The sequence below is a fragment of the Bufo bufo genome, chromosome 4 (genome assembly GCF_905171765.1).
Source record: "Bufo bufo chromosome 4, aBufBuf1.1, whole genome shotgun sequence".
Classification (NCBI taxonomy): domain Eukaryota; kingdom Metazoa; phylum Chordata; class Amphibia; order Anura; family Bufonidae; genus Bufo; species Bufo bufo.
In genome coordinates this window covers 267170735-267194842 of record NC_053392.1, presented here as the reverse complement: position 1 = coordinate 267194842, position 24108 = coordinate 267170735, and the positions used below count along the sequence as shown (strand labels likewise).

The 24108-nt window shown below is 40.1% G+C and overlaps 1 protein-coding gene across 1 annotated transcript in view; it reads right to left on the bottom strand.

The window, feature by feature from the left end:
- The window catches only part of FAM83B (family with sequence similarity 83 member B), a 126417-nt gene that overhangs the window by 69602 nt on the left and 32707 nt on the right, over positions 1 to 24108 (bottom strand). Inside the window, exon 2 of the mRNA XM_040428575.1 lies at positions 18343 to 18820. Within this exon, the coding sequence (XP_040284509.1) occupies positions 18343 to 18798 (456 nt within the window). The 5' untranslated portion in view covers positions 18799 to 18820. The remainder of the gene's footprint in view (positions 1 to 18342; positions 18821 to 24108) is intronic.

Here is a 24108-nt window from a genome sequence, read left to right as displayed (position 1 = left end):
TACAAATTCTGCATATTGCTATATAGTTCATCAATCACATGCTGTAAATGCATTGCAGAAGTGGATCCAGCAGAAAGGAGTAGTAGAATTAATTTCTTTATATTTCTGACTACCTTACAACCCAGTTCTGGCTTTGGCTCAAAAAACTGCATCAAAAACTGCCACAAAAAACACCTTTAGGGCAGAATACCTACAAGCAAACAGCAACTGATGCAACATTCCATAGAGCAGAAAATATCTGGTCAACCGTTAAGGTATGGCTACATGGAAGGGCTGTGGTTGGGAGGCAGCCTAGTACTGCACAGCCATGATGTATAGTTACGTGATGTAACTATACATCATGAATAGGCTTGCTTTCCATTACAGTTATGTCATAATGGTCTTACGGACACAGGAGCTGGGCCTTCATGTTCACAGCAGGAGCCTTACACTAATTGACATCTGGGCTCCTGCAGTAGTCTGGATTGGAGATAACTGGCCCTTCAACCTCTTGGATGCTGCAGTCATTTGCGTCCGAGAGATGTAGGCCATTAGACAGAGGAAAGAGGCTCCCTCTGTCCCTATCGGTACCTAGCAAATGTACTTGAGCATTGCTATGGCAGCTATGGGTCTAACAATGGTCTTTAGGCCTGCCAAGACAACATGCCTATTAGGCTGTGCCACAGTGATAGACTGTAATGCATTGGTAAACACGGTATACCAATGCATTGTGATATCCACAACTAAAATATTATTAATTATTGGTTAATAAAAATTTATAAAAAATGAAATGAAATAAAAAAAGTTTTCCTAAAAAATTGATTTTAGTTTATAAAAGTTGGAGAAAAAAACACATGCACATATAAATGCTATTGACTAGAACATGGATCAGGGGACCCCCGTTCTCGGGATTAGTGGGGTCTCAGTGGTCAGGCTCCCATCCCCAGCTATCAGTTAATTATCCCCTATCACCTAGTCATTTGTAGGTTTGGTGTTCTTTTAAACTAGAATGTCTCAAAATTTGTAAAGATTTCCCAATATTACCACTGCTTGTTATTATAGTGGTTTAAGAATTTTTTATGTGTAAGAGGGATACAGTATTTCACTATGTCACCATGTTTTATTTTCAAAGGTACAGTAAAGTATTTATTGAACAAAGAATATACTGTATATACTGTGAATAAGGGCTCATGCACACGAACATATTTTCTTTCCGTGTCCATTTTGTTTTTCATTTCAATGGGTCCGCAAAAAAATAGAAGTTACTCCTTGTGCATTCCGTTTCTGTATGTCCGTATTTCCGTTCCACAAAATAATAGAACATGTCCTATTATTGTCCGCATTACAGACAAGGATAGTACTGTTCTATTAGGGGCCAGCTTTACGCAAAATATGGAATGCACACGGACATCATCCGAATTTTTTGCAGACCGGAAATACATACGGTCGTGTGCATGAGCCTTAAGTGACTCAAGTAGAATGTGAAGTATCCAGTAAAGATATACATAGTTTCAGAAGCAGGCAATTATGGCTGTTCGAAATAATGATCACACAAGATGTTACACACATCTCTGTATATTATCCCAAACATGGAGAAAAACTATATATAAAATAAAGTATCCAGCAAATCAGCTTTACAGTCAGAACCCCCCCCCCCCCCCCCCCATAGATATTACCTTGAAGTATAGTATTGGAAGTAAGGAAAGTGGCTAATGGTGAACCAGGATGACCATTTGTCTTAACCCCTTCTGACATTCACAGTGTGTGTTCAGCAGATGTCAAGTCTTTAAAGATGGCACCAGCTGAGAAGCTGAGCTGGAGCAATAGACACCTGGTTCCTGCTGGTTTACACAGCAGACATCTAAAGGCAGGGCCAATCATAGACTTTTAACCCCTCAGATGCCCTGGTCAATTGCTCTTGGGGCCCAGATGGCTCCATTGTGCTGAGATTGAGGGAGCCATTCATTTGCTATGACAGCCTCTGGCCCTCTGAAGTCTCATAGGGCCTGTTATCGTGATAAGGCTCGATAAGAACATAGTGAAGCTCTCACAGGATTCAATGTTAAATTAATGCAGTTTATGGGAGAAGTGATCAGATGATCACATGTTAAAGACCCCTAAGGGGGCTAATAATAAATGTAAAAAAGTAAAAAATAAAATAAAAAAAGTTATAATTTTTTTTATCACCCCCTTTCCCCATAATAAAAATAAGTAAAAACATCATTAGCCTAGCTAAAACACCCGTACTATTAAAATATAAAAATATATGGTCAACTATGTAATGGGGGAAAAAATTGTCAACTATAATATGAGGTATCGCTGTAATCTCATTGACCCAGAGAATGAAGTTAACATGTCAGAGTTACTGCATAGGAAATGCTGTAAAAACTGAAACCATAAAGTTGGAATTTTTTTATCCAGCTTCCCACTACATCATATGCAATATTAAATGGTGCCATTAGAAATTGCAACTTATTCCACAAAAGAACAAGCACTCAGACATCTACATGAATGGAAAAATACAAAAGTTATAGATTCGGGAAGACAGAGAGTAGAAAACTGAAAAACAGAAAATTGTTTGGAGAGGAAGGCGTTAGAGGAAATGTGTCACCAAAAATTGTATCTGCCAGTTAAAACCAGACAGGAACACAGTCTTTTTTTCCAATCAGTTTTTATTTTCTGATTACAGATTTTTTATTTTTTTTATTCTGTTTCCTGAACATAATTATGGGGGCTTCCATCTTGCCTCAGCTGTTTTTAACAGAATTGAGAGAACATTAAGAAAATTGCCACCAGCAGCCACCATTGGCCATAGGCACAATAGATAGGAGGGGACCTCATTGACTTCTCTGGGAGAGTTTTCTAGGCATGCTCTGTGCCCTTTTCTGAGGTCATTGTACAAGGAGAGAATAGATAAGCTCTTATATCACCTATTGTGAATTGTAGATCCTGGCTTTTCTGTCATTCTAATCCTGCCTGTAATTATGTCACCTATGTGTATAGATAAGCAGATAACTGTAGTAAGGTGATTTGAACGGAACAAAAAATGGTGCCTATTATTAGGCTTAATGGCTAGTGCCAAAACTGCAGCATTTTACTGTTTTTGGTTAAATATAGATATTGCCATGAAAAAGGAAAAATAACATCATCAAAAATTATTTCTAAATATGATTTAAATAAGAGGTAATTTTCTGATGACACATTTCCTTTAAAATCTGTTTCTGGTGTCAATGTTAATGAGCTTCATAAATCTACTTATTGTTTCCTATTCTATATCATTCGTTGTCTATTTTTCTTAATCGCGAAAAATCGGCAATGTAATATTTGCGTAATGTGTGCGAAATACAGGCGTGGGTTACATTTTCCAAGCTGCTAGAAGTTTCCTGAGACTGGAGAAAATGGTTGGCATGGCAGAACATTAAAAATGGTTTTATATGCAGTTAGAGTGCTCCAATATATTTGCAATTGCACAAATCGGCACTAACGATGCAAATATTTTGGCTCAATACGTGAAATTTCACATTTTATCAGGTCTGCATGTATGTATGGACAGCAGAACCTAACACACTGCACTGCAACAGCTACACTATATCAGGATATAGGCTACACTAACTATCTGTATTATATATATATCTAAGCTATCTAACTATGTATCTACTGTAATGTGGAAAGCACAGAGCACAGCAATGACACTGCTCTCTCTCTCAGAACTTAAAAAATCTGTAGAAAATGACTGCTGGGGAGGTTCTTATATAGTAAGGGGTAGGCAACATTCCTATTGGTTTCTAAGGATGTTGCTAAGCTCAGACAAAGACATTGCAGTCTTCTCATTGGGCCACAAGCAAGAAGGGAGGTTACTGATAAAAAAAAATCTAGAATATTCGAAATTCCGAATATATATCACTATATTCTAAATATTTGCGAATTCTCAAAGTGCCGATATTCGCGATTAATATTTGCGATTCGAATATTCGTGATCTGATCAATACTAGTAATCACTAGGTTATTATTTCTTTCTTGGAACAATACAGAAATGGCTGGTTTCAGAGCTGATTTGGAACACTGAACAACAGCTTCATAATAACATGCTGGTGGTTTAGTGGCTCCAAATCTAGTGATAGGCTGCCTTTAAGTGATCCCAAAATTAGCTCATTTTAACTGATCACTGAATAATGTTTTTAATACAGTAAGTCTATTTCAGATGGCATTTTTGGAGGTCTATATAAAGTCTGCTATACCCAGACCCTAAGGAAACTTCAGTAAAGCAGCACAGGAACAGGGTGTCAGGTACAATCCACACCCTGAATAGTGTCTTTATAATGGTCATCTGAACTGGGCCTTTTTTGAAAATAGTCCATTAGATTATTATTATTTTATTTTATTTTTTCAAAAAGGTATATGGTTTTCTGGATATATATATTTTTTATTCTATGCATGCCACTTCCTATCTTGACACTTTAACTTCCTCCTTTGTTAGAATATTTATTATGGCAAACAATCTCACTTGACTTTCTCAGTAAGACCATTCTCTGTGGCCAGAAAGGGAAGGGGGGTGAGTGACAGAGCATTACACATTACACTGATAAGTGCAAAGCTCTTCGAACAATAGAACTGTGATACTGTCATCCAAATTCTACAATGAACTATTATACTAGCAGATGCCATGTTCCATTCATAGCCAATGTAAACTAAATTATGGATTATCTACCTGTATAAGAGTTTTATATCTTTGGGCTGATGGCTACAGAAGGCCAATATTTTGTATTTAATTTTCAGTGGTATAGTATTGAAATGACAGGAAAACAGCCAAAAAAGACAGCCAGAATTTCTAAAGAAAATTTTTCAATGACTTTTAAGTTTAAAAAATACAGTATTCCCCTTTCTCATGGAAGTGTAATGCTCATATAATGAATATAAAAGAAAACATTTATGATAATTGAGGAAAACATATGTAACTAGAAATAACTAGCACATTTATGGCTACATCAGATTTGGTTTTAAGGGACATACTATTGACATTAACATGAAATAGCAAAATTGATCTACAACTGCTGTAGAACTACATAAAGTAAAGCTATCTTTATGTTTTATAATATTTACTTACTGTATGTAGATCTTTATTAGTTGTGCATTCATTTCTCATTACTTGTTTTTTATACTAAAGGTCAAGCCTATTAATGACACAATATGAACAAATATATACCATACACTGAACAAGCTAGATCATTATAAGGGTCTTTCCGAACTAAGAGAATATTGCTCAGGGGAGATAAAATTATTGCAAAAGGGAAAAATAAAAATGTAGAAAACAATATAGCTGCAAAACAAATCTATTCAGAACAATATCAAAAGGTCAAGGATTTGTTCATATAGCCATCTTAATGCATATGTAAGGCATTTAATAAGATACCGTAAGCAGCTTATTGTGCCAGAGAGTCACAATATTATTTGTGTAGATCCATTAGACAAGTTTATTCATTAGGAAGTGTATGGCAATGGAAAACAGGTCAAATCAAATATTTCATTAGGTTATAGAGGATTGTAAAAAGGGCAGCGTAGATAAACAACATGTGAAATCAATGTTCCAGAAAGTATAGGTGTAAATCATACTTTTATTTACAGGTTCGAGGAATATACACCCTACTTATAACTTCTCAAAACGCCACAAAAATATTAACATTTGCATATTACAATTTTAGCATTCAATAGTGTTGAGCAAATTGAAGTATCCAAAGTGGATTGAATTTCAGGGAAAATTCAATTTGCCGCAAAGCTGAATTTCCTCGTACTTTATGGAAACGAATCAATTTTCCATGAATGCAATCGCCATTAACCATCATTGTGCCTGAAACCTTTCTGCAATGTACACCAGATTCATGGGAGTAACGACGAAGATAGCAATTAGAGATGCGCAGATCAAAGTCCACAAAGGAACAATTAGATTTGCTGTGAAGCCAAATTTTCTTGTGACTAGCCAGCTTCCGCCATCTTGTTTAAAGATCTCATCCGAAATCCCATGCACGGTGATGTATGGCATCACCACACTGACTAGCGTGATGACGTCATCTTGGGCTGCGCAAAGCAAGATGGCAGTGGCCGGCCTGTCGAGAGCTGACATGGGTGTGCTTTTCGCTTCAGATTTGTTGTGAATTTCACACTACCATATGTAGTGCCAAGGGTGATATCCATGGAAATCCACAGCATAACTTGACATACCATGAGGCTTTAAAATCCATACTGCAATTTACACTGCAGATTTCACAGAGTGTGGATCTTAAAATCTCATCCACACAAATCTGCAGCGCTTCAGTCCAATGTGGCCATACAGTAATTGTCCAATAGTCATAGATAATAAGTATATAGCACTAGCCTGTACAATATGCTCTATCATTGACAATCAGATTTTTTTTATTGTTTAATATTCTCTGTGCTATGTTTACTTCCACTTCCCAATCCCAAACCTATAGTTCTTAGACACCTGGACTGTAACGTTGGTGGTTAACTCTTGTCAAATCTGTGTTTCCAGTTATCAGATAATTTAAAGCTTTAAATTAGTCATTCATTAAATGTAGTATTTTCATATAGTCAAAAAAAAACATTCACCGTTTACCTATAGGAATTCATTTTTCTCTCAGACTTCTTTTTTGGGCTGCCAGCATCAGCATACTTTTGAATCCAGGAAATAGATTCATGGCAGCTGTCCACAAACCTATTGCAGGAATAACTAGCCTAAAGGACCTGGGTAGACAATCATTCACAACACCAACACCCAAAGCAGTGGAAAATAAGGGACAGGTCATACAAGATATGTTGTATGCATTTAGAGGATCATTTATTAAAATACTAACGCCTATTTGTGGTGGTAGATCCGCCGAAGTTACAAACAGGCATCTACATCTACATAACTTTACGTTTAGAACATGTTATACTACTAAAACAGGCATAGAAAATGATGAATGAAACGGGCCTGCCGTCCCATCCCCTTCCCCGCCCATATTGTGCCCTTTTTTTAGACTTGGCGTGAGCGGAGAGAAGACGCAGATTGCGGCGTAACTAACCTTTGCACTGCCATCTGCACCTGAAATAAGCCTAATATAGGCATATTTTAATATAATAAATGACCCCCTTAGTTACAATGTAAAGAATCAATAGGAACATGATCTAGAAAAGGTTGCTGTCAGGAGTCAATATGGCACAAAATCCTTAGCAAGGATCAGATACTAACGGCCATACCAGTACAGTATATGAGCACAGCCAGCTAAGTTTTTTCATTTACTGGTTGTCCCTTTTAAAACATACATATAAAGCCTCATGCAGACGTCCGTGGAACACGGTCCGTGAGATACCGGACTGGCATCCTCCTAAGTGCAGGAGTGCACGGCTTCATTTATTTATTTATTTTTAAATCCTTTATTATTTTCTGGAACAAATATACAAATTCTCATATCAACCAGTTAAAATTTACAAATATACTTTATACAAGTTAATACACTTGTTCCTTTTAACTCACCCCATCCCTTTTGCTTCCCTGCTGCGGGGTCCATCCGCATTTTAATATCTACCTTAACTTCTGTTTCCAGAAATTCCCAATATAAGGGATCCTGGGGGCCTGAAGCGAGTAAGGGAGCCTGCCCCCCGCAGGAAGTCATCACTCCAATTTCCTTGCCATTCTTCTATAGGCCTCAATAGTGTCTAGCCGTGCCCTCCATTCATTAAAGCTAGGACTATTCTTCGTACCCCAATATTTAATTATCAAGGCCTTTGCGACCATAAAACTTTCCATGCTAACTCGTAATTGGTAGGGGGTCAGTTCAGAGCAGGGGAAAAGACCCAATATTGCCTGCGTAAAACTTCGCTTCAATTTGATCTTATATCTTTTATATAGTTCCTCATAAATGCTAGTCCAATACCCCCACACTTCCGGACAATCCCATAGTAGGTGACTTAACTCCGCATTTTCTGATGAACATTTCCAACACAGGTCCTTCCTTTCCTTGTATATCTTGGCGAGGAAGGAGGGGGAGTAATATAGGCGGTGAACAATCTTGAACTGTATCAATCTGTATTTCTGAGAGATCGATACTTTTTTTTATGTTTTGATATACGATATCCCATTCCAAGCTGTTCCCTTCGCCCAATTCAGCTTCCCAGCCTCCCTCACTTTTAAATGTGGTTATTTCCCCCAAACAGTCCCGGAGTTTATGATATATTTGAGAGAGTGTAAGTTGAGTATCCTTAAATCTAAAACAATAATCCAAAAAGGGGCTTGTCCTAATGGCCAATAAACTTTTATCCTGAGTGCTCAAATATGCGTGACTAATTTGTGCATACCTATATCTATCTACAAAGGACGGTATACCTTTTATTAGTGCATCTAAAGGGATAATATTACCATGTGATATTATATGAGTTAAGCGGTTAATTCCGCGTGAATTCCAATATTTATAGTCTACAATTGACTTAAATTCTTTTAAATTATAATTGTGCCAAAGTGGAGTAAAGTGAGTAGGGAATGTCTCACCCAGTAATTTTTTTATCTTATTCCAAACCTTGTTTAGTGTATCACTAATCAAACATTGTTTTTTCCTCATGTCCAAATGACCAGTCTCCAAGACAGAAAAAATGTCCCCATATGGCCCCTGGAAATCCCTTGAGAGGATACCCAACAGCAAAGCGGCCTGACTTTCTGCCCTCCCCCCTCCCAAACACCACTTAATCCTAACCCTTCCCCTCCCCCAGATTAAGTCGTTCATCAATTTGTCTACTAACCCAAAAGTGGAGTCATCAATCCATATCGGGCATGCTGTCAGAGGGTATAATACAATAGGGAGGACCACCATCTTAATCAATGCAATCCTTTCCTCCTGTGACAAAGGCAGCTTCTGCCAGGAGCGGATCTTCTCCCTGATCTTATTAATCATAGGAGTTATATTTAAGGAGTTATATCGGGACAGGTCCGCGCTTATGCTGATACCCAGGTATCGGATGGAGTCATTTAATCCAAGAACCTTAATGCCTAAGGACCTATCAGGGGGCACTCGAACCAGAGGGAGAAGTTCAGATTTATCCCAGTTTACTTTATACCCCAATATCGCCCCATATTCTTTCAGGATATTCATTACAGGTGTAACGGCCTTCCATCCCTGCCTCAGAAATACGAGAATCTCGTCCGCGTATAGACTAATTCTATCTTCCTCTCCTCTCCCTCCAAATCCTACAATCTGACTAGACTGCCGGATTTTACAGGCGAGAGGTTCCAGAGCTAGGGCAAATATCAGAGGTGAAAGGGGACAACCCTGTCGAGTACCTCGCTGTAGGGGGAGCTGTTCAGAGTCAATCCCATTTATCTTAACCCTGGCCCTAGAATCTGAATAAAGTAACTGTATCCATTTAATGAAATGTTTGCCCAAGTTCATTTTATCCAAAGTCGCCCACAGGAAGGGCCACTCCACCCTGTCAAAGGCCTTCTCGGCATCCAAAGACAGGATGGAGCGATCCTCCCCCTCCCCAACATATACATTTAGAAAGGCCCTGCGGATATTAGATTATATGTCTCGTTTTGGGATAAAACCCGTCTGATCCGGATGGATCAGACGGTGAACAACCCCCCTTAGTCTATTTGCAAGCACTTTCGCTAGTATCTTGTAATCGGTGTTAAGTAGCGAAATAGGGCGATACGCCCCCACCTCTGTTTTATCTTTATCTTTCTTCAGGATTAAGGAAATGGAGGCTTCCCTCAAGGAGGGGGGAGTGAACCACTCCTCCAAGATTCATTAAACATTTGCAAAAGAAGAGGCAATACGGTTTTACGATATGCTCTGTAAAATTCAAAGGGTATGCCATCCCTTCCCAGAGCCGTATTGCCCTTTATGCTGTCAACAGCTTTCTCCACCTCTTCAAGAGAGAGTGGCAAATTTAGTTTGGCACTATCTTGCCCGGAGAGGCAAAGGAGTGCCATACCTTCAAAGAAAAGAGCCTGGGCCCCGTCATCCACCCCGAGGTCCGACCGATATACTTTAGTGAAGTGTTCTACGATTACAGTTTTGATTTTAAAGCTGTCATTAGTTAGTACACCCGTTGGTTGCTATGACGCCGTGCGCTTCATGCCACCGCTGCTGTACAGTAATACACTCATATGATCTATACAAGTGTATTACTGTACAGCAGCGGCGGCACGAAGCGCACGGCGTCATAGCATCCAATGACGCAGTGCGCTCTTGCACTCAGCAGGATGCCAGTCCGGTATTTAAGGGACCGTGTTCCATGGACGTCTGCATGAGGCTTAATTCTTAGTTAGAATACAGCTACTAGGTCAGGTCTTCTGATGCAGTTTTGGAGGCCAATCAGGGGTGGATCATAAAAAGAAAGTTTAAAAGGTCAGATGCGACTTCTCATTTTTTGATTCACTCCTGGTTTTGGCTTCCATCAAAAAACCTGACCTTGTTATAGTAACCTAAAGGTATAGATCAAAAGGGTATCTAATAATGTTGGGTGCAAATATTCGAATCACAAATTTTAATCGTGAATATTGCCTCTTCGAGAATTTGTGAAGATTTAGAATATAGTGCTATATATTCGTATTCGCTAATATTCTAGATTTTTTTCTCATCAGTAACCTCCCTTCTTGCTTGTGGGCCAATGAGAAGGCTGCAATGTTTTTGTTTGAGCTTAGCAACATCCTTAGCAACCAATAGGAAAGTTGTCTACCCCTTATTATATAAGAACCTCACCAGCAGCCATTTTCTGTAGTTTTATGGAGTTCTGAGAGAGAGAGCAGTGTTATTGTTGTGCTCTGTGCTTTACTGTTTAATTACATTAGATAGTTAGTTAGTTAGTTAGCTTATATATATAATACAGATAGTTAGTGGGAGATAGTCAGTGTAGGTTAGATAGTGATAGCTGGTTCCAGTGCAGGGTGTTAGGTAGTGTGACAATACTTAGTGCACCAATCAGAGATATGTAGTCAGACCTGCTAAAATGTGAAGTTGCACATATTGCTCAAAAATATGCGCATCATTAATTGCTGATTTGAGCAATTGCAAATATATGGGACCACTCTATCGGCATATAAAGCTATAATATCAACAGCGACCGACACCTGTATTGCACGGGCAATACGCGCATATTACATTGCCGATTTTCACAATCAAGAAAATAATCGCAAATTCTCAAAATGGCAAATATATGACGAATATTCACCCAAATATTCGCATAATATCGCAAATTTGAATATTTCCCCTGCCGCTCATCACTACTCAGGAATGGGAATAAACCAATTAACACATTAAGTACACAGTTAAACCAAACTCTTAACTTGACCGTTTCAATGGATTTTTTGCTGTTGTGTTAAAGGGGTAATCTGGTTCTTTTAAGTTATCCCCTATCCACGGGACTCTGACAGCACTGATTGGATAGACTGTGAAGTGAAACACCTCCACATATAGTATATGAGGAATATTCACCCAAATATTCGCAAAATATCACAAATTCGAATATTGCTCCTGCCGCTGATAACTAGTATCTAACTGAGATGTATACACCCAAATATTTTTAGTGGAGTGAAAGGTACCTATATCCAGACCTGTATTCATAACAAGGGTGCATCCTCTAAGCCAGGGGTGGGGAACCTGCGGCCCGCGGGCCGCTTGCGGCCCGCGAAGTCATTCAATCCGGCCCCCCATGCGATTGTAAAACACCGCCGCCGATTGTCACTATGGAGCGGAGTAAATGTATTGCTAAACACACTGACAATGAATGGATGATCATGGCGATCATTCACTCATTGTCCGTGTGTTTAGCAATACATTTACTCTGCTCCTGCGGCCCGCCCCTGTTAGCCGGCGCCAGCCAATAGCATTTACTCTGCTCCTGCGGCACTCCCCTGTTAGCCGGCGCCAGCCTCCAGCTATTGCACTGCAGCTAAGATGCTTCCCTAGGTTTACAGCCCCGCCCGCCGTGAGTGACGTCACGCCGCCGGGCGGGGATCACCATTCATGCTGGCTGGGATGACACTGATGGGAGGAGCATAGAGAGGACGAGCCAGCGCCACCGACGAGGAACCATTTCCAGCAGCAAGTAAGGCAGCCAGACAGCATCATGAAATACAGCAAATTTTTTTAATATGCAGCATAGCGGCGGGGGGAGGGGGGTAAATGTCCTGCACAGTGCACAGGACATTAATACATAAGTTACCATGACCAGTGCAGGACATTTACCCCCTCCCCCCATGCTGCATATTAAAAAAAAATCACAATGTCATTAGGGGAAAGTTCTTATCTTTATTCAGCAGTTCTGAGTCCCGACAATCTAATCTCCCCACGTCCTCTTCTATACAGATACCCTGGCTGAGTAATGTAATTACTGAGAACCTCTGCACAAGGATTACTCCGCCTGAGCCCGAAAACCATCAAATAGTCCCTGCAGAGTAATCCTTGTGCTGCTGATCCCGGCAATTACATTACTCAGTGTATTTGTATAGAAGAGGACGTGGGGAGATTAGATTGTCCGAACTGCTGTATAAGGATAAGAACTTTCCCCTACCAACTTTAACTACTAGTGTTCCTCCACCAGCTAAGCCACAGTACAGTTTGAATCATGTGTCCGGGTTGAAGGCGGAAGGAGACCCGGACACATGATTCAAACCCTGTACAGTCCGGGTCAATCCCGTACAGGTGGCAACCCTAGGTAAATGTCCTGCTCCGGTCAATGGTCATGGTAACTCATGTATTAATGTCCTGCACAGTGCAGGGTGCTGTGTAATGTAAAGGGGTCCAGTGATGCAGGGAGCTGTGTATTGTAAAGGGTCCAGTGATGCAGGGCGCTGTGTAATGTAAAGGGGTCCAGAGGTACAGGGTGCTGTGTAATGTAAAGGGGTCCAGTGATGCAGGGTGCTGTGTATTGTAAAGGGTCCAGTGATGCAGGGCGCTGTGTAATGTAAAGGGGTCCAGAGGTACAGGGTGCTGTGTAATGTAAAGGGGTCCAGTGATGCAGGGTGCTGTCTATTGTAAAGGGTCCAGTGATGCAGGGCGCTGTGTAATGTAAAGGGGTCCAGTGATGCAGGGTGCTGTGTAATGTAAAGGGGTCCAGTGATGCAGGGCGCTGTGTAATGTAAAGGGGTCCAGTGATGCAGGGTGCTGTGTAATGTAAAGGGGTCCAGTGATGCAGGGTGCTGTTCTTTATTTGTAAAAATTGAGTATATAAATAAAGATTATACAAAAAAAATGTTTGACCAAATAATAACAGGCTAATTTTTAAGTTGATCATTTTGTATGGCCCCCGAATGATGTTACAAAAATCCAAATGGCCCTTGGCAGAAAAAAGGTTCCCCACCCCTGCTCTAAGCTAATGAGTTGTGTGCCCCTCTTGTTTTCATGTCCTGGGATGTCTTCATGGTTAAAGGGGTTATCCCATCTTAGACAATGGGTGCATATTGCTAGGATATGCCCCCATTGTCTGATAGGTGCGGGTTCCACTTCTGGGACCCACACGTACAAGGAGAACGGAGCGAAAAAAGGTAAGGAGGGCGCACTGCGCATGCACAGCCACCCTCCATTCATTTCTATGGAGCCGCCAAAAATAGCCGAGCACTGGCTCGGCTATTTCCTTTGGCCCCGCAGAAATGAATGGGAGCGGTGGCCGCACATGCGTTGTGCACTCCCATTCACTTCAATGGGAGAGGCGGGGAGCTGCGCCTGGTGGTGGACAAAACCCGGGAAACCCGGGGTCCTCCAGCCACAACTCTCCCCGGCTCTGTTCTCCTTGTAGGTGCAGGTCCCAGAGGTGGGACCAACACCTATCAGACAATGGGGGCATATCCAAGCTCAAAGTATTACAGTTCAATTGACATCAGGGGAACATATTTAAAGGTGATATATATATATATATACAGTGGCGGAAATAATTATTTGACCCCTCACTGATTTTGTAAGTTTGTCCAATGACAAAGAAATGAAAAGTCTCAGAACAATATCATTTCAATGGTAGGTTTATTGTAACAGTGGCAGATAGCACATCAAAAGGAAAATCGAAAAAATAACTTTAAATAAAAGATAGCAACTGATTTGCATTTCATTGAGTGAAATAAGTATTTGAACCCTCTAACAAAAAAAGACTTAATACTTGGTGGAAAAACCCTTGTTTGCAAGCACAGAGGTCAAACGTTTCTTGTAATTGATGACCAAGTTTGCGCACATTTTAGGAGGAATGTTGGTCCACTCCTCTTTGCAGATCATCTCTAAATCCCTAAGGTTTCGAGGCTGTCTCTGTGCAACTCTGAGCTTGAGCTCCCTCCATAGGTTTTCGATTGGATTAAGGTCCGGAAACTGACTAGGCCACTCCATGACCTTAATGTGCTTCTTCTTGAGCCACTCCTTTGTTGCCTTTGCTGTATGTTTTGGGTCATTGTCGTGCTGGAACACCCATCCACGACCCATTTTCAGTTTCCTGGCAGAGGGAAGGAGGTTGTCGCTCAGGATTTCACGATACATGGCCCGTCCATTTTCCCGTTTATGCGAATAAGTTGTCCTGTGCCCTTAGCAGAAAAACACCCCCAAAGCAAAATGTTTCCACCCCCATGCTTGACGGTGGGGACGGTGTTTTGGGGGTCCTAGGCAGCATTTTTCTTCCTCCAAACACAGCGAGTTGAGTTAATGCCAAAGAGCTCTATTTTGGTCTCATCAGACCACAGCACCTTCTCCCAGTCACTCTCTGAATCATTCAGGTGTTCATTGGCAAACTTCAGACGGGCCTGCACATGTGCCTTCCTGAGCAGGGGGACCTTGCGAGCCCTGCAGGATTTTAATCCATTGCGGTGTAATGTGTTTCCAATGGTTTTCTTGGTGACTGTGGTCCCTGCTAATTTGAGGTCATTAACTAACTCCTCCCGTGTAGTTCTAGGATGCTTTTTCACCTTTCTCAGAACCATTGACACCCCATGAGGTGAGATCTTGCGTGGAGCCCCAGAGCGAGGTCGATCGATGGTCATTTTGTGCTCCTTCCATTTTCGAACAATCGCACCAACAGTTGTCACCTTCTCTCCCAGCTTCTTGCTAATGGTTTTGTAGCCCATTCCAGCCTTGTGCAGGTCTACAATTTTGTCTCTGACATCCTTGGACAGCTCTTTGGTCTTTCCCATGTTGGAGAGTTTGGAGTCTGCTTGATTGATTGATTCTGTGGACAGGTGTCTTTTATACAGGTGACTAGTTAAGACAGGTGTCCTTAATGAGGGTGACTAATTGAGTAGAAGTGTCTAACCACTCTGTGGGAGCCAGAACTCTTAATGGTTGGTAGGGGTTCAAATACTTATTTCACTCAATGAATGCAAATCAGTTGCTATCTTTTATTTAAAGTTATTTTTTCGATTTTCCTTTTGATGTGCTATCTGCCACTGTTACAATAAACCTACCATTGAAATGATACTGTTCTGAGACTTTTCATTTCTTTGTCATTGGACAAACTTACAAAATCAGTGAGGGGTCAAATAATTATTTCCGCCACTGTATATATATATATATTACATAGAAGGCATAGCATTATGTGTCAAAGTATAAACTATGTTTATTTTATTCTGACCTTATATACAGTGCTTTACTTCAGGATTTTATAGAATGTCTAGTTAAGCCGTAGCATTTATAAAATAACTGAGTTAGGGTTAGAATTAAAGCTAAAACATGTTTGACTACAAACAGGCAATTCTATATAAAACCCAGGAATTCTTTACAACACCTTTATTTCATATACAATAGATGCCATTTAAAAGACATTCATTATTGGTTAACATTTTATATAAATGGTCAACATTTGAGAGTTGCCTGTTCATTACAATAGATATGATAAATGTAATCATTATGAATTTGGTCAGAGACCATATTATCCAGACTTTTCAACTTGATAGCCTATCTTTACGACCAGTGGTTTGAGGGGGTTGTGCTGCGACCAGTGGTTTGAGGGGGTTGCGCTGCTGGGGCTCATTCAGCCTTGTCATTATGTACATAGATTGTGACACTGGTTTGTCCTGCATATGTTTGCAAATGGCAGTGCAAGTATTGAAACTTTTTCACATTCAAATATATTTAACAGCTGATTGACAGATTTGCCAAAAGTCTAAGGCCTCATGCACACGACCATTCCGTTTTTTTGCGGTCCGCAAATTGCGGATCCGCAAAACACGGAAGTCACCCGTGTGCCTTCCGCAATTTGCGTAACGGAACAGGTGGCCCATTGTAGAAAGGCCTTATCTTGTCCGCAAAACAGACAAGAATAGGACATGTTATATTTTTTTTGTGGGGCCAAGGAACGGAGCAATGGATGCGGACAGCACACAGAGTGCTGTCGGCATCTTTTGCGGCCCCATTGAAGTGAACAGGTCCACACCCGAGCCGCAAAAACTGCGGCTCGAATGCGGACTAGAACAACGGTCGTGTGCATGAGGCCTAAAATTGATGGCCTATCCTAGAAATAGACCATCAATTTTAAAAGCCTTGATAACTCATTTAACCATGTGATACACCAGATATATTCTCCTTTTCCTCCAGTAAACTTTTGCTAATTATTTTTTTTAGTTCCTTGGTCTTTTGCAAGAATTTGACATACTCAACAGTATTTTATGCATTGCCTTCAAGTTTTAGGAATCCTATAGAATACCCAGGCATTTCATACAATAGCTTCATTTCACACATTGCCTGCAACATATATGCCCTATAAAAGACATTCACTGCTGGCTACCATTATATAAGATTGGTCAAAGCCAAGCATGAACTGGTATACATACACCTTCAGCTCAATTCCTTAAACTTTCAGCAGAAAGGAAATCCAATAACCTGTCAAGATTATTAATTTTAAGCTGATTTAGGCTACTTTCACACTAGCGTTTTGGCATTCCTTTTGTGAGATCCGTCATGGGCTCTCAAAAGCCGTCCAAAATGAATCAGCCTTGCCCTAATGCATTCTGAATGGAAAAAGATCAGAATGCATCAGTTTGCCTCCGTTCCGTCACCATTCCGCTCTGGAGGTGGACACCAAAACGCTGCCTGCCGGGGATTACTAGGGCCATTTTTATATAGGGTAAGGTTCCGGATGGGGTCGCTCTTATCAGGATGGGTGGTCTGTGGTTAGGCTATCAGGGCCAGAATAGCACCCCCCTGTAGGGCGATATCAGGGTCAGTCCTTTGCCCACCCTGTCCTTCAATACCACATCATCATCTAGCCCAGGGATAGAAGTTTTTTGCTTTCCCTCCGGGATTCATCAATGTGCACTGGAACCCCCTGGATTGTGGTAGGACATATGGTTTCTGATTTGGCGCCGCCGAGCACCTGATTTAGTGCCCCCGAGCATTTGTCATTGCCTACCACATCTATGCTTTTTGCTTAACTTTAATAATTAGATTTATTTTCATCTTGAGGAATATCTTTTAATAGTAACATTATCAAAGGTTACGTTTTATCTTTATGCATATTCTAATGGATTGCCTTCCTTGCACAATGTTATAATATACTTTCTAACATAGAAAGTAAATTATAATGCATTTGTATTGTGCGGTTCTGCTGCGATACTGCAGGTATATAGAGGGACAAGCGTTATTGGAACAAATAATTTCTACTGGTGTGATATACCAGCTTCCCTCCCCCCCCCCCAAAAAAAAAGTGATTGAAGCGAGGTGTTATATACCAATAATATACTTTCTATATAGTGCATTTAGGTAGTGCAAATGGGCATATTTAAGAGAATTTCACTTTAAGATGCATAAAAATGTCCCCTGATTAAGACACATATTTTTCGTTGGAATTTTTGTCATTGATCCCCCTCTAGTATGTCACTGTCCATGTTGTGGAACTATTTGAGTACTTCTACTAAGTATTTGGTGGCTGCAAATATAGGCTAAAGGTTTTTCAGGTTCGCCTGCCATTAAAGTGAATGGGGCCCGCCGCAAACTTGTGGTTCGCGAACATTTGATCGCGTTCACGCGATCGTGTTCGTGAACCATCCCGGCTGATGTTTGTCCATCACTATAGAAGACATAATACAACGGATCGTTCATGACAGATGCATGTGGTTGTATTATTGTAACGGAAGCGTTTTTGCAGATCCATGACGGATCCGCAAAAAACACTAGTGTGAAAGTAACACTCTTTAACGAGTTATCCATCAAAAATTTGGGTTGTATAGATATATAGAGTTTCTTATGAACCTAGAGCCCTTTGTAAATAAGATTAAGGTGGGATTGTTGTAGAAGTATAACTGAATGCTTTCCATTTTGTAGTCAGATACCAAATGGAGGTATAACATAATGCTCCATGCCACTAATTTTGGCAAATGATTTTGTTATATGAGATACAATTGAAGTATCAGAGACATGATTATCTTACCTTTCTAGCTTCTTTAATACTCTTTCTGATCATTTCTTTAATTGTGAGAGGATGTCCTCTTGGTGGATTAAAATAAAGGCCTATGTCTGTAGCTCCAATTTGTCCGGGTGCCACATATGGCCAGCCGAGGTCAAGATTTGGTGCTTCTACATCAGACTCCATAGGCCAATAAGTTCCAGAAGATGAATTATCATCTGTTGAATATCCTTGTGAACTGTCCACATTCTCCACTGGTTTCTGTATGTGATTTGTGATGTAATTGAGTTCATCCTCTGCAAGGAATTCTGTAGCTCTTTCCTTATTAAGAAATTCTTGATATGAAGCAATGCCTCCATCAATTAAAGCATCAATGGCCACCCGGTACCATTCCTTGTAGTGAGGCTCTATAAAGCTTTCATTTCTGCCGTCATCATGTAAGGATGAAAGCAATGATAATGTGTCCACCATTGCCGACATTTTGAAAAATTTGACCAGACACCTGAGAAACACATAAAAATAAAATTATATTGTACAGATTTCAGTATTCTGTTGATGTACGTAACAGTGAATATAATGTCTAATTTTTCCCGCCAGTGGGAAATTCATTGCAGCTGCTTCGATAAAACAAATGAGTTCAACCAACATGATTGCTTCCTATTCAAAAAGGCATGCAGGGCTAAATGCAAAAGATGGTCTATTTATAAATCATAATTGTGTTAATATTAATGGTAATTATACAGTACATTAGTAGAATGCATTTCAAATATGGGGTAGCATTCTGTCAGCACAATAGTTTTATCCTAAAATTTGCTTAATTGGTCGAGATATACAACATATAATACTTGTTTTCATGTTCACTAATGTATAGACATTCCTTCTGTTGATCACACCCAGGGTTTTATGATATTTTATCATTATAATCAATGCTAACAGCTGCAGTATGCTCTGTCCACATCAAAGTCTCAAGAATTATGGCTCCAGATGGTATATGTACTAACAGTTGCTATGGTTTTATAACAGTTGGATATCAACAATAACTGAAGTCCCATTAGTCATAAAGCAAAACTATTGTTTTATTATGTACCACAAGGAAGTAGGGTCCAATATAATACTCTTATTAAGTGAGGCCAACTTTCCAATGTTGGCTGAGAACCTCTGAGACTTGCCCATATAGGTCAGAGACAGAATTAAAGGGGTATGATGAGTATAGTCAGAGACAGAATTAAAGGGGCTATCTAGGCTTTTAAAATTGATTGCCTATCCGTACGATCTGTTATTTGAAGGGGCTGTGGTGCTCAGACAAGTTGAGACTTGTCATTACGCACATAGATCCATACATTGGTTCATACTGAAAATCATACTTTTACAAATGGCAATATATTTAAATAGTTGATTGACAGGTTTGCCAATAGTCAGACTTCCTCCGTCTAAAATTGATGACCTGTCCTAGAGATAGCCTATCAAGTTTAAAAGCCTTGTTAAACCTTTTAAGGATCTAATAATTATCTACACACCAGATATGTTGATCACTTTAATTCAGTAAATTTAACTTTCCTTCTACTGAGTTCTGTCTTCTGTTGCAAACCTTTGACATGGAATACTCAACAGATGACCTCAGCAGTCAGTCAATAACTGGTGATGTCACTATGGTGATGGTGGGTGATGTCACTACGGACACCATCTTTATTGTCAGTGATTGCCTGCTGTGTCATGTGTCTAGCACAACATCTTATTACCGCAGAAAAGGATGACAAGACTGTTCAAAATTGAAACTGTGGTAGTTTGATAAGTGTATCTATTATAGTTCTTAAAGGGAACCTTTTAAGGTGTCCCAACTAAGGAAAACATAAGCTAGTGACAGATCTCCTAAGCTAAATACTGGGTCACTTTCTTTAATTTACCCAGCTATTTTTCCAAAATCTTGTATTAAATAACTCCAGCACTTGCCAAAGAGTCCCCATATTCATGAGCTCACTGTTCTCCCCGTCCACTTGTCTCTAAGTGACAGTTTTTTCCCATATGAATCAGCAGCGGGTAGGCGAGGAGAGCCATGAGCTCATGAATATTGGGCCTCTTTGGCATGTGCAGGATCTGTTAGGATGTTAGGCTGTTAAAAGTGAGGGCAGCTTAAAACAGGTGACAGATTTCCATTAATTTTTACAAGCTTCTACATGATGCAATATATAGTATCATTTTGTAAAACATTAAGGGGAACATTTACTAACCTTTTTACACCACTTTTGTGGCATAAATAGATTTGCACATTTTGCTGCACGCCATTTGTGGGGCAAAATGTGCAACATTTTGTGCCGTGGGTGGAGAGTGAGAGACGCCACAGGCTTGCCACATTTTGTCTATCTTCATAATAGTTTTCCAGTATGATGAAAGAGTTAAATCTACAGCAACTAGGAGGCTGCCGTAGATTTAAGTGTGTCAAAAGGCACAGCTGCAATATGTGCCAAATATATGACCTTCGCTTCTGCATAAATTTAGCCCATTCTCCAGCAGCAATGGGGAAATCAAGATTGGAGTACAATATGCTGTTCTTGATAAAACTAGCTTACATCACTTATTGTTTACTACTTACTTTTGTGCATGTGATTTCATTTCTAGGGTTGAGCGAAACCATGGAAGTTTGGGTTCGCCAGGTTCGGGCGAACTTCAGGTCAAAGTTCGGGTTTGGGACCCGAACTTGACCCGTACTTTACCCAAAACGCCATTTGAGTCAATGGGGACCCAAACTTCACTTTATTATTTTCCGTTATAACATGGTTATAACGGAAAATAATAACATTCTTAAAACAGAATGCTAAATAAAATGTTTTTTGAGGGGTTAAAAAAAAACCTCACCTCATCCACTTGATCATGCAGCCGGTATCTTCTTTTCTACAGGACCTGCAAAAGGACCTGCGGTGACATCACCACGCTCACCATGTGTTGAGAGCGGTGACGTCACCACAGGTCCTGCTGAATGAAGATAGAAGGACCTTTTATCTTCATTCAGCAGGACCTGCAGTGACGTCACCGCAGGTCCTTTTGCAGGTCCTGAAGAAAGGAAGATACCGGCTGCATGATCAAGTGGATGAGGTGAGTTTTTTTTTTTAACCCCTCAATAGACATTTTATTTAGCATTCTATTTTAAGAATGCTATTATTTTCCGTTATAACCATATTATAACGGAAAATAATAAAATCACCAGAACGCCGAACCAGAACCAGAACTTCAGTGAAAAAGTCTGGGTTTTGGTCCGGCTCGCTCAACTCTATTCATTTATATTTAATATCTAGCTCATATATCTTTGTATCTATATGTAGGTATACTCATATAAGATATAGTTTTTTTATTCTAGCAAGATGCAACAATACAATATTGAAAAGATTATCGAAGATTCTAGGTCATAACACATTGCACGCTTCCATAATACAACATAAGAAGCCTTCAGAAACTGCATGATCATCAAAGCATAATTTTAATAAACCATTACACTTTATTTAGACTTAATGATCAAAGCAGCTTTGAAATGCATGTGTAAATATTTCATGAACAACCTGCAGTGTTCCAAGGATGTAAAAGATAATGTGGCAGCAAAATTGTGTGTTGGAATGCTAGTTAATGTTATGTGACATCATGGGTAAGCCCATATCGCTCTTTAGCAAAAGGTTTGACATTCAGGTTATTTCAACCTGAAAGTCTGACGAAAACAAAAGAGATGTCAAAGCGCACACCTCTTTACCATCTGCAATTATGTCTCTCAGAAGAGTGAAAGGCAATAGTTAAGGATGAACTCGAGCAACTCCAATAAATATGCATACTTGGCATGATTATATTAATGGGGAGAGGGGAATAAGTTGCTGTCACATACTTTTGTCAGTGGCTTAGATCCTGTTAGAACTAGAGATTGAAATCCAACACACCCAATCCTTCTTTGTCCAGAAATACACAGTTACAAAAAAAAAAGTATGTGAACCCTTTGGAATGATATGGATTCCTGCACAAATTGGTCATAAAATGTGATCTGATCTTCATCTAAGTCACAGCAATAGACAATCACAGTCTGCTTAAACTAATAACATACAAATAATTAAATGTTACCATGTTTTTATTGAACACACCATGTAAAAACATTCACAGTGTAGGTGGAACAAGTATGTGAACCCTTGGATTTAATAACTGGTTGAACCTCCTTTGGCAGCAATAACTTCAACCAAACATTTCCTGTAGTTGCAGATCAGACGTGCACAACGGTCAGGAGTAATTCTCTACCTTTGTTTCAGTTCAGCAATATTCTTGGGATGTCTGGTGTGAATCGCTTTCTTGAGGTCATGCCACAGCATCTCAATCAGGTTGAGGTCAGGACTCTGACTGGGCCACTCCAGAAGGTGTATTTTCTTCTGTTTAAGCCATTCTGTTGTTGATTTACTTCTATGCTTTGGGTCGTTGTCCTGTCGCAACACCCATCTTCTTTTGAGCTTCAGCTGGTGGACAGATGGCCTTAAGTTCTCCTGCAAAATGTCTTGATAAACTTGGGAATTCATTTTTCCTTCGATGATAGCAATCCGCCCAGGCCCTGATGCAGCAAAGCAGCCCCAAACCATGATGCCCCCACCACCATACTTCACAGTTGGGATGAGGTTTTGATGTTGGTGTGCTGTGCCTCTTTTTCTCCACACATAGTGTTGTGTGTTTCTTCCAAACAACTCAACTTTGGTTTCATCTGTCCACAGAATATTTTGCCAGTACTGCTATGGAACATCCAGGTGCTCTTGTGCAAACTGTAAATGTGCAGCAATGTTTTTTTTTGGACAGCAGTGTCTTCCTCTGTGGTATCCTCCCATGAAATCCATTCTTGCTTAGTGTTTTACGTATCGTAGATTTGCTAACAGGGATGTTAGCACATGCCAGAGACTTTTGTAAGTCTTTAGCTGACACTCTTGGATTCTTCTTCACCTCATTGTGCAGTCTGCGCTGTGCACTTGCAATCATCTTTGCAGGACGGCCAATCCTAGGGAGAGTAGCAGCAGTGCTGAACTTTCTCCATTTATAGACAATTTGTCTACCGTGACTGATGAACAGCAAGGCTTTTGGAGATACTTTTATAACCCTTTCCAGCTTTATGCAAGTCGACAATTCTTAATCGTAGGTCTTCTGAGAGGTCTTTTGTGCGAGGCATCATTCACATCAGGCAATGCTTCTTGTGAAAAGCAAACCCAGAACTGGTGTGTGTTTTTTATAGGGCAGGGCAGCTGTAACCAAGACCTCCAATCTCATCTCATTGATTGGACTCCAGTTGGCTGACACCTCACTCCAATTAGCTCTTGGAGATGTTATTAGTCTAGGGGTTCACATACTTTTTCCACTTGCACTGTGAATGTTTACATGGTGTGTTCAATAAAAACATGGTAACATTTAATTCTGTGTGTGTTATTAGTTTAAGCAGACTGTGATTGTCTATTGTTGTGACTTAGATGAAGATCAGATCACATTTTATGACCAATTTGTGCAGAAATCCATATCATTCCAAAGGGTTTACATACTTTTTCTTGCAACTGTATGTTGTCTTGGTAAAGATTTGAGAGACAACTAGACACATTAGGACTGTTGGCCACGTCCCACCAAGTTTGTTGGGTTTGACCAAGTTATCTCTAATATGTTTGGGTAGTGGTACTTTTACCTCACACACATTTCACAAAGAATACCACATACTTCTAAGCACTCAGACTGAAGGTTAAGGATTTTGAATGGAACAATCTATCCCTTATCCACTAAATGGGGATAACATCTGGATCC